This window comes from Tupaia chinensis, unplaced genomic scaffold, assembly GCF_000334495.1.
Source record: "Tupaia chinensis unplaced genomic scaffold, TupChi_1.0 Scaffold000231_1, whole genome shotgun sequence".
NCBI classification, from domain to species: Eukaryota; Metazoa; Chordata; class Mammalia; order Scandentia; family Tupaiidae; genus Tupaia; species Tupaia belangeri.
This window is the reverse complement of record NW_006159706.1, coordinates 837363-848799: the sequence shown is the minus strand read 5'-3', so window position 1 is coordinate 848799 and position 11437 is coordinate 837363. Positions and strand designations below refer to the sequence as shown.

General features: G+C 46.0%; 1 protein-coding gene across 3 annotated transcripts in view; it reads left to right on the top strand.

Moving 5' to 3' along the window:
• The first annotated feature begins 431 nt into the window (after positions 1 to 431).
• Positions 432 to 11437, top strand: part of FUS (FUS RNA binding protein) — a 14102-nt gene continuing 3096 nt past the window's right edge. The window contains exons 1-10 of one of the 3 annotated variants that reach the window (XM_027771696.1): positions 433 to 663; positions 2097 to 2121; positions 2215 to 2369; positions 3861 to 4002; positions 4189 to 4376; positions 4542 to 4746; positions 6341 to 6375; positions 7865 to 7897; positions 9981 to 10084; positions 11171 to 11300. In XM_027771696.1, coding sequence (XP_027627497.1) covers positions 651 to 663; positions 2097 to 2121; positions 2215 to 2369; positions 3861 to 4002; positions 4189 to 4376; positions 4542 to 4746; positions 6341 to 6375; positions 7865 to 7897; positions 9981 to 10084; positions 11171 to 11300 — 1030 coding nt within the window. In that variant the 5' untranslated portion in view covers positions 433 to 650. Of the gene's footprint in view, positions 664 to 2096; positions 2122 to 2214; positions 2370 to 3857; positions 4003 to 4188; positions 4377 to 4541; positions 4747 to 6340; positions 6376 to 7864; positions 7898 to 9980; positions 10085 to 11170; positions 11301 to 11437 lie in introns of all 3 variants that reach the window. The other 2 variants (XM_027771695.1, XM_027771697.1) reach the window with 2 other exon arrangements.

Genomic DNA, 11437 nt, shown 5'->3' with positions numbered 1-11437 from the left:
TTCAGGCGAAACGTCACAATCCACAAACCCTGGTTAGGGACTGAAGGACAAGAAACGCCGAAAGACAAGGGGAAAACCGAGACGCAGAGAGAGGGAGGAACGTTAGAGCCAGAGAAAGAGGTTAGTGGCCCGAGGGACGACGCATTTGAGCAGCCTTAGGGGAACGCCATTCGGAGTGAAAGTGAGGCCCATCGAAAGAGGTTAACCAGAGAAATTTTCAGTTCCAGCACCGGGCTTTGACTACAGTTCAGTCCGTAGATGCCCCAGGCCCTTTGCCCCGCCTCTATCTGGTAATTAGACCGTACCAGTGTGCCTTTACAGGGGTGGAAGTATATCTTGGACTAGTCCTTCGAAGCTAGCGAAAAACTTTTAGCCAGAAAAAATACGGTATATATATTTATAATAGGTGTTATTAGTTAATATATTTCTCTTTTGTCTGCCAGGAACTCCAGTATACCTGGAAAATGGTACATGCCCAGGCCTGCTTCCCCCCTCCGCCTTCCGCATTTGGTACGTCCCCCCGCGGTACGTAGGCGGGGAGGCGTACATAAACTCCGACGCAGGAGGCGGGGCTGCTCAGTCCTCGAGGCGTCGGTGCTCTGTGTTGTTGGAATCTTCTTGCTTGTCGGCCTGTGCGCGCGTGCGCGGACATGGCCTCAAACGGTATGTAAGGGCGCGAGGCGGCAGTGGCACGTTGGTACGGGACTTCGTCCCCTCCCAGCTGGGCTTTTGATTTTTAGTGGGGCCGGGACGACGATCGCGTGTAGGATCTCGCACTACTGTGGCGGGGATGGGGGGGGGAGGGTGGAAAGGGAGACTAGTGTCGCCATTTTGTTTTGCTCTCCTGGCGCCTCGCACGGGGCGGGAAGTCTTCCCTCGCAGTCCAGTGACTTGAAATGAGGGTTGGAAGGATCGCTTCTTGGCGACTTGGAGTGTGAAGTAAGAGTGGAGATGCTTCGTCTCCATAGTCTTCCCCCACCCCCGTTCCCAGCCCGGCGCTCGGGCCCGCTTTGTCGCAGTGCTGCATCCGGGCACTTGGTGCGCGCACGCGCTCTGTTGGCCCCTCCCCTCTCCTCGCAGAGTATCCCCCTTCCCTGCCTCGTGTTGGTCGGTCTTTTTGTCCGAGACCCTCGGTAGAAGGCTATGCAGCGCGCGTCCGGTGTGAACCTCGCCCCAGTGGGTCCCTCGGGAAGGGGCGGGACCGCCCGGTTCCGGCCTCGGTTGCCACGCGGCCGGGGCGGAGGCTGGGATCGGGGCCGCGCGCCCGCTTAACGGTTTGGAGGAGGGAGGCGGCAGGGGGCTCTATCAACGGATTGGGGAACCCGGCCCGAGGGTTTTCCCGCCTAAATTTCTTTCTGAGGTGGGAATCGAAAGGAACGACTGCTTGGGGCCACACCCTTTCTGTGTCCTTTCACTCTTTACTACGTGGGAAACGCCTCGTTTCCTGTACTGAGGGGACGAGTCGATCTTGCTAACTGCGCCTTGAATGTGGAGCTTTAGCAGCGCGTCCACTGCCTGGGGTTCACCATGTCTCTTTCTCCCAGCTCCACGGGAGGCAGGGTAGATGAGGAAACGAAATTGTTTGTATCCACAGGGCTGGGGGCTTGAGGTACCAGTGACTGTCGCCTCCAAGATGAGCACTTTGAGCCTTGCTTGTCCTTCGGGTTTAGCGCTGTGACTTCGGCGAGTTACTCTATCTTAGCTCCCTGTTGACTATACCTTTGTTACAGAGCAGGTGTGGAAATGGAGGTGTTTTGAGTATTTCCTGATAGGAATGGAATTTGCATAAAATTGTAGTTGTCCCACCAAAACCGTGCCCCCCCCCATAGATAAGGCTTTTTAACGTCTCTAAAAAGTTGTGTTGTGTTGCCCTTTTTTTTTTTTTTTTTTTACTGTGGGAAAACTTGACTTAGGATCCTCCGGCTTGTTTCTCTTTAGTGCCTCAGAAGGAATTTATGCTCTTTTTTGCAACATAGCCTTATCGGTTGTCTTGGAAGTTCCAGTGCCTTAGTTAAGGAATTCATTGACTTTATTTATTTAACACTCTCAGTTGTCACTGAATGTAATGTAATTGTATAATAATTTTGTTTCTACAGATTATACCCAACAAGCAACCCAAAGGTGAGTGCTGTTTCTAGGTTCTCAGAATTTGCAGATGGCAGGGGTGGTGAAGGTAGCTCCTGATCGCGTGCATGGTTTTTCTTTTTTCTCCAGCTATGGGGCCTATCCCACCCAGCCTGGACAGGGCTACTCCCAGCAGAGCAGTCAGCCCTACGGACAGCAGAGTTACAGTGGTTACGGCCAGTCAGCAGATACTTCAGGCTATGGCCAGAGCAGCTATAGTTCTTCTTATGGACAGACCCAGAACAGTGAGTCTCTCAGTGGTTCACTTTGGCTCTTTGTGTGTTTCTGAATGTTGCTTTTCTAAACCTGAAAGGTGCTGAAGTATCGAAAGTGTCTAGTATTTATTTTCTCCTAACCAGCCTATTAACTCTTAAAACTCCTTGGAGTCTTAGTGCTTTCATTCAATTCATTGATTTGTAATTTTGTTTTAGTTTTCTTTGAGTTTTTTCTTTATATTTATGCTGGATCTTTTCCTAGTTCCCTTCTGATCATGAAAGAGGGCATGTTTTCTTTTTCTTTTTTTTTTTGGAGAGGTTTTTGCTATAGGGCGCAAAAGACAGAGAGACAGAAAGCGAGAAATCACCCCCCAGGGGGGATGGCCACTCTTCAATCCCTTCTCTGTTCTCCTCTCGGGATCTTGGGCACACACACACACGCGCCTGGTGTGAGTTTAAGCCACTGGGTCTGGGACTTGAACCACAGTCGACTATGTGGGAGTCATTACGCTAACTGCTGGTCCCAAAGAGGGCATATTTTCTAAGGGGAGAATTGGTCGTAGGCTTTTTGTGTGTGTGTGTAGAAAATGGTATGCTTAAAGATGTTTGAAGTCCGGCTGCTATATATCATGTGATACAGCAGGAGTTGGGATTTGTCCTAAGGTCCTAAAGTGTAAATAATGTGGGTTTCCCTGTGCGTACTGTATATATACCTGCACATGAAAATGCTGGGGCGTTTTTTGGTTGGTTTTTGACCATAGAGTGTTTGCTCTCTGGAGGGAGTAGGAGAATTTATCCTGCATTGGGGTATGACAGTAGAACCTTGGTCCCTTCCATTTGGGGGATTTGGGGCACACATGTCCAAGTCCAGCATGTTTCTTAAGCTACTGGGATCAGAACTCAAACTGATCAGCCATGTGGCTTCCTTAACCATTAGGCCATGGGCCAGCTCCTAAAATGCTGTCATATAAGTATAGATCTTTTGAGCTGCTTTCAGAAGGTGGTCCTGGAGATTGTTTGGGATAGGTGGAATGAAATTGGAACAGTCCTAGAGGGTTGGTAGAAGTGGGAGTATTAGGGTTTAAAAGAAGGGTACGTCTGAATTGTAGGATTTACCAGCACCTTTTATTTTATTCATTTATTTATTTATTTTGGAGAGGTTTTTGCTATAGAGGGCGCATGTGGTTGCCAGAAAGACAGAGACTAGAGAGTGAGAAAAAATCCCCCTTTGTGTGGCCACGTCGCAATCCCTTCTCCATTCTCCTCTCAGGATCTTGAGCACATAAGCACATACGTCTAGCTTGAGTTTAAGCCATGGGGTCCAAGACTCGAACTGCAGTCGACTACATGGGAGTCCAGTGATGTAGCCACTACGCCATCTGCTGGTCCTACTAGCACCTTTTAAGGGGCTGCTTTATTTTGAATGGATGAACATTTGGTACAATATAATTTTTTCCAACCTATTTCTTGCCCTTTCCCTATGTTCAGTTTTTGTGACTCCCTTCTCTTTTTCTTTAGCAGGCTACAGCACTCAGTCAGCTCCCCAGGGATATGGCTCAGCTGGTGGCTATGGCAGCAGCCAGAGTTCCCAGTCATCTTATGGGCAGCAGTCCTCCTACCCTGGCTATGGTCAGCAGCCAGCTCCCAGCAGCACCTCGGGAGGGTAAGGTGTTGGGTGCAGGGGTCCTGAAAGAAAGGGATGAATTGATAAGGAATGATAAAGTGACAAGCAACAGAAGTAGTTATGAAGTATAATTGGGGAGGGGTATAGAACATAGGATATATTGAAAGTGAAAGGCCGTTTTGGGTATGCTGGGATTGTGATTCTGTTCTGTTTTGTTTCCCTTAGTTATGGTAGCAGTTCTCAGAGCAGCAGTTACGGGCAGCCCCAGAGTGGGGGCTATGGCCAACAGTCTGGCTATGGTGGACAACAGCAAAGCTATGGGCAGCAGCAAAGCTCCTATAATCCCCCTCAGGGCTACGGACAGCAGAACCAGTACAATAGTAGCAGTGGAGGTGGCGGAGGGGGTGGCGGAGGTGAGAAAATGTCTTCAGCTTTATCGTATTTGTTCTTTGTAAGGGTTTATATTCTACTATTTGGCCTTTTCTTTTGTTTCCCAGCTGTTTATGTGTCTCTCTGGCACTGTTGAATGTTGTGTGATAAGTCGTTGTCTTTTAAAGCATCCTTTTTTTCCCTTGTAGGTAACTATGGCCAGGATCAGTCCTCCATGAGTGGTGGCGGTGGTGGTTACGGCAATCAGGACCAGAGTGGTGGTGGCGGTGGTGGCTACGGGGGAGGCCAGCAGGACCGTGGTGGCCGTGGCCGGGGCGGTGGTTACAACCGTAGCAGTGGTGGCTATGAACCCAGAGGTCGTGGAGGTGGCCGTGGAGGCAGAGGCGGCATGGGGTAGGTGTCTCGTGAACCAGGGAGTATTTTTGTTGGGAAGTGTGGAAGGTTGCATGAATCTCCCCTGAAGCCAGTCTCTAGTGCATGGTTAATATTCTTTAGGGAGTGTGTGAGGGCTTTGATTGGGGGCAGTGACTGTTTTCTCTGTACATCCCCATTTTACTATTGTGAGAATTTGGGACACTGAACTCCCATTTGTATCTCTGAGAATAGATGTGAGTATTGATACTTCTATTTTCAAAGAAAAAAATCCATAGACAGGTGTGGATTGGAGTCATTGATATCCCACCCTAGGCAGGAAACATGGAAGTAAAGACTTCTGTCTCTGCAAGGGAAACCGATGATCCCACTCCTGGGAAATAGTAGGAAATCTTGGTACGTGTATTCATGTGTCCTCTAAGGGAGTTGGTAATAGTTAACCTGACTTCAGCTTCCAGGAATTGGCTACTCTTCCTGTATTCTGTAGTCATTTGAGTCCACTTGCTTGATCTACTAATTTGACTGACAGTGATTTTGTGTGTGACTTGGTTTATGGAGTCATCCGAAGTGTGCAGACCTTTTGAACAAAATAAACTGGACAGTGGTATCTCACCTATTTGTTCCACTGTCTGCCTTCCCTTGGTTACGTAACATCTGCTTGTCCAACTGGACCTTCTTCTTTACTTCTGCTGTAGTTGATTGAGGTAAAACCTTAGATTTGATGTTAAGACAGTAGTCAAATCTGTTGGCAAATACAATTTGAAGGACCCTACATTATGGCTCCCTTGAAAGGGGGAGGAATGTCAGTGTTACTCCATTTTTGGAAAAAGTAAGCTTTTAAATGTGAGTTTGTACATGGTAAGTATTCAGAGGTGGGTGGGGGCAATCTCAAAAAACTTTAAAAATAAGGAAAACTCTGTTGTGTGCGTGTGTTTATTGCAAAACTTTAAAAAGAAAAACAACTGTTATGTGACTGTTAACTTGCTCTGCATTTTATGTGCCACAGGTATGAAAGGTGACATTGCAAAATACTCCGCTCTTCTCGCAGTGTAGAAGGGGTGACCCCGGGGGTGGGGAGAGATCAAAACCAGCTCAGTAGTTAGGATAGGGCTTAGCTAAGTTTGTCTTGCTTTAAGGGGAAACTGCCTTTGGTTTTGACTTTTTATGGAATGGGTTGGGTCTGCTTGCTGCTTTCAAAGCAAAAATCACAAAAATGTGTTCAGGGCTACCCCAGCCTGGTGTGAAATGTCTGGGTAAGTGGGGGTAGGGTTTTTAAACCAACTACTGGGTTGTCAGCCACTCACGACAAGAGGAAAAAAACACCTGCTACATCGGAAGAACAACCAAGGAAAACGGGTCATTTTTTTTTTCCAGAGGAAATAGTTATATAACCTTTCAGCAAAAGTCTTAAAAACTGTGTCTGAGAAATTGCACACGTGTGTGTGACATGCTCACAGGTCAGACAAGGGTTGGTCAGGAAGGGATGTATTTTAGTAGCCACTTGTCTTTTTCCCAAAACACCAACCCATGTTTGGGGAATGATAAACAAAATCAAAAACACCCTTTTGTAGCCGTTGGAAGCTTCATGTCCTTTCTTCTAACTTGTCTTCTCCAGCGGAAGTGACCGTGGTGGCTTCAATAAATTTGGTGGTAAGTGAACAGAGTTTCCAAAATTCCCAACTCCCAGCAATGCTTTGTCTGATTGTTCATTTGCAGATGTCTTAGCGTGTTAATTTAAGTGTAAAGGTTTTTGAAGTGTCCAGAACCACCTCCAGAAAGGGGTGGGGTAGAATGCCACCTTCTGCCAGATGTGTGCTTACCTGGAGACAGGCAGGGGTAAGACTAAGCAGTCGTCTGGTACCAAATTGGTTTGACCCAGGTTAATAAAAGAGGTGTTTGGTAGGCCTCTGACAGGGGTGTTGCCACACCTGGCACTTAGTGACCATTATCATGAGAAACTGGAGAGTGAGCTGGAACACAGGCCATCTTGGCTTTAGGATCTTTTTGATTGGTGTGTCCAAGGCTTTGTGTGTGTGTGTGTGCGTGTATGTATATATGCGTGTGTGTGTATGACACAACCTCCAAATGTTTTCATTTTGGGAGAGCGATGTGAAATACTGCTTCACCAGGGATGGTGAGGTTGGTACATGACTTATAAAGTATTGAATGGTGTCAATACAATTCCGTGTATATGCATTTAACTCAGATGGACTAATAGGAATTAGCTCTGGGAAGGAAGGTGTGGACTACTTCAAGAAAAGATTGGGAGCATGTGTGGCTCATGGGAAATAACCAGGTCTTAAACAGCACAAACTGAATTCATGGAAAAATGACAAATTTGAGAAGTCTCCCAGTAAGCTGGAACTTTTCTGGTTTGGTTAACAAAAGGTTTCTTGATTTGTCTCAACATTTAAAGCCAACGGCTTGGGTTCATGACTTAGGTGTCATTGCGTGCGGGTACAATATTTATATATGGCGAATTCAGATAAACGTTGGTTGAAGATGGTCTCTGGAAAAAAAAGAGGCTTCATTATGGAAATAAGATTTCTGGTCTGTTCCCTGGGACATGCTTTAAAAATATAATAGCTATTATGTATGTTTTTTATTTTCATGTGGTTTTGGGGAAACTTAACATGGTTCTAAGAATGGTTTCTCAAGATGAAACTAAAAATTGTTCTACAAGGGGTGTGTCGTTGGTGGTAAAGTTTGGATAAACTGGATGGATGCACATCATTGCTGGTGGTGAGCCCACATCTCTCTGGGTTGAGAGAACAGGGCCAAGCTATGAGTTGGTTTATTAACTTTAATGGGTTCCCCCTCCCTCCAATCGAGGACATTTCCCAGCCCTAGCTGGGAGAGGCAGCTTTTCCTGAAGTGTGGATTTGTCCCTGTTGGGACTCAGTTACAGATCTTAAAGGGCCTGTGTCGTCCTCAGCCCTGCCTAGGATTTTCTCCTCTGGGCAGACAACCCAGGGCAGGGTTTGGAGTGAGGCTGTGAGCACTTACCCCGATATTTTATAAGATTTTGGATTTGGTATTAATTTATTTCCTTGTCTGTCCATTCCTGTTGACTAACGGCTCCTCTTTTCCTTGTTTTTGTTTTTGTTTTTTTTTGTTTTTCTTTTTTATGTCACTTAAGGCCCTCGGGAGAAGGGATCACGTCATGACTCTGGTAAGTTCACAGGTGGCATGAAAGATTTACCGTATATTCTTTGAAACTTAAAAAAAAGAAAAAAAAAAGCAGTGGTAGGTAGGACCAGCTGGAGGTAAGGTGATTGAGGTAGGCTAGAGTGTGAGGTTCAGATCTTCGGCTTGGCAGCTTGAAAAACATGCTGGGCGTATGGACATGCATGCCCAAGATCCTAGGAGGGTAATGAAGGAAGGGATAGTGGAGTGGCTATCCTCCCACTGTGGGGAGAGAGAGGGGAGGATTTCTCTTCCCCCCCTTCCCCTCCTGTCTTGTCTTTCTGTGGCGAGTGCATAAAGTCTATGGGAAAATAGAAAAAAAGCAGTAGAGAAGGGAGTAAGGAAGTTTAGATATACCTGTGGCTAGCACTGGTTCGTAAGTGAGTATTTGATAATCCACCAGTTAAGGTATTTGGCTCTGGGAAGAATCTGAGAATTTGTGTTTCTAATAACTCCCAGCTGATGCTGTTGTATCTGTGGACTTCACTCTTTTGGCTTAAAGCAGCGGTTTTTAAAAATGTGGATCATGGGGCCAGCAGGTGGCATGGTGGTTAAGGCATCAGATTCCTACATGGCCATCTGAGGTTTAGTCCCAGACCTGGTGGCTTCAAAATCACACTGGATTGTGTGCATGTGCATGCCCAAAATCCCAGGAGAAGAATGGAGAGGGGCTTTTTCACTTTCTGTCTCTCTATCTCTGTCTCTGGTGAGTGCATGGGCCCTATGGCAAAACCGAAAAGGGAAAACTTGTCCAAATGGGTGAGCAAAATGAACAAAAGACCCGATTATATCACATCGTATTAAAGTTTGTGTTACTAGATATTTTTTTTCTGTTAAAGTTTTTGCCATTGGTTGTGTGCGTGCACTAGCCAAAGGCAGAACCAGACAGAGAGAGAGGGAAAGTGAGAGAAATCACCCCCTGGGTGGGCGGTGGCCACATAGCAATCCCTTCTCCATTCTTCTCTGGGTATTTTAGGTATTCACTCTTGCACATGTATGTGTCTGGTGTTTCAAGCTGCTGGGTCTGGTACTTGAATGGCATTCAGCCATGTGGAAGTGTCCAGCAGTTTAACCACCACCCATGCTGGCCCTATGTGCACTAGATTTCAGTGTGAAAGGTTTCTTACAGTATGTGATCTTCAATTGGAAGTTGATAAACTATTGTACTTTGTTGTGGTTTTTGGGCAGGTAATTCCTGAGTCCTGGTTTACTATACTGAATGTTAAAGGTCTCAAAGGATGATTGTAAAACTAAACAGAAAATTTATAAGCTTGTCTTGCATATAGTCTATCAGATTTTAAACCAGAAGGGCTGTAGATTAAAGTGATCTGACCTAAACAATAGTTATATTGGTTGAGTGTTACTGAGTTTTTCCCCTCAAAAGCTTAAAATTGAGTGTTTTTTTTTTTAAGAATTATTTAAGTTTTATTTATATATTTTTAAAAATAATTATTTAATTTTATTTATTTTAATTTGACCAGAGAGGGACAGAGTGAGAATGAGAGAGAGACAAAGTGAGAAGGCAAGCCACCAGGTCCAGAACTCGAACTGCAGTCTGCCATGTGGGAATCCCGTGCCCCCAACCACCACTCTGCTTGCTGGCCCCAATATATTCACGTTTTTTTAATTTGACCACAATCGGATGGGGAGGGGAGGGAGGGGGGGAGAGAGAGAGCGCGCGCACGAGAGTGAGCCGCCAGGCCCAGGACTTGAACCACAGTTGGTCATGTGGATGTCTAGTGCCCTTAATCACCATGCTACCTGCCAGTACCCGTGCCCCCAACCACCACTCTGCTTGCTGGCCCCAATATATTCACGTTTTTTTAATTTGACCACAATCGGATGGGGAGGGGAGGGAGGGGGGGAGAGAGAGAGCGCGCGCACGAGAGTGAGCCGCCAGGCCCAGGACTTGAACCACAGTTGGTCATGTGGATGTCTAGTGCCCTTAATCACCATGCTACCTGCCAGTACCTCGAGTGTTTATTAAAGTTAGATTGAATCCTCCCCCCTTTTTTGAATCTTCATTTTGTTTTTGCTCTCAAATTCACCGCTTCTCTTTTGTTCAACAGAGCAGGATAATTCCGACAACAACACCATCTTCGTGCAAGGCCTGGGCGAGAATGTTACAATTGAGTCTGTGGCTGATTACTTCAAGCAGATTGGTATTATTAAGGTACTTATGGATCAAAAAGGTGCTTTCTATCAGATTTGTAGGTTTTTGCCTTTCACAAATCAGTAAAAAGTCTTAGTGGTTGTTAGTGATCTTTAATTTAGTGAGGAAAGTCATTAGGAGTTAACTGTTTTATTTTTATTTTTTTTCGGAAGTTATTTCTAATAAAGAGTTTGAGAACGAGAGAAAAAGACATTCGAACAGATTCCTTACGCCATGATCCACCCCTAGTCTCAACCAGTATGGATCATGGATGGCATTCAGGTCCACTCTTGACTTGTATAGGGTAGCCCTGGGATGTGACTGTGGGTTCAATTGCTTTAACAAAAAGTACAGTTGATATAGGCAATGCCTTATGGCCCAACTGTGATAGCACAGGTCGTAAGTTGATAACATGTGACATTGGAATCACATGGGAGGCCCAGGTTCAGATCCTTGGTCAACCTACATATCATGAGTCCTTGTGATCCTGGCTGACTTAGGGGGGCTGGTGGGGCAGGTGGACATTGTGGTGGGAGACCTTGTCAAGGATAACTCGTTCCTTTATTCTGAAGAAATAAACATTAAGGGCTGGGTCTCTGGCTTAGTGATTGGGGGCAGCAGATCTCACATGGCTGACCATAGTTCATATCCAGCCCTGGTGACTTAGAAAAACACACTGGCATGCGCGAGTGTCCAAAGTCCCGGTGGGATGGGGAAATGAAGGAGACGAGATTGTGGTGTGACTTCCCCATTGTGGGGACCCTCTACCCCCGATCTCTGGCGAGTGCACATCCCCGCTATCTTGTTACACTTTTAATATTGAAGGGAGACAAAATTGATTATGGCTTTAATTTGGGTCAGTGTGAGTTAGGAAGTAGTAGCTGGGAAAAAAAGCTGAAATTTGGGAGTTATAAATTTATTTTACTTGTAAACATTTCACTTATTTATTGTAATTTGACCAGATTGGGGTGAGAGAGAAAGTGAGCAAGCCAGCCGCCAGGACCGCAGCCGGCCATGTGGGAGTCCAGTGCCCTTAACCACCATGCCACCTGCTGCCGTGTACTGTATCTTCTTAGACTGATGTTTATTTCATTTCACTCTCTTAAGACAAATAAGAAAACAGGACAGCCCATGATTAATTTGTACACAGACCGGGAAACTGGCAAACTGAAGGGAGAGGCAACAGTTTCATTTGATGACCCACCTTCTGCTAAAGCAGCTATTGACTGGTTTGATGGTATGTATGAGAAATCCTGGTGGAGGTGGGAGAAGGGCAGCTAGCCTTAGGAAACAGGCTGTATTTTGAGTGTTTGATTTTTTTTTTTTCCCAACACTTAATTTATCTGCAGTTTTGGTAGGCCTCTCCCCCCCCCC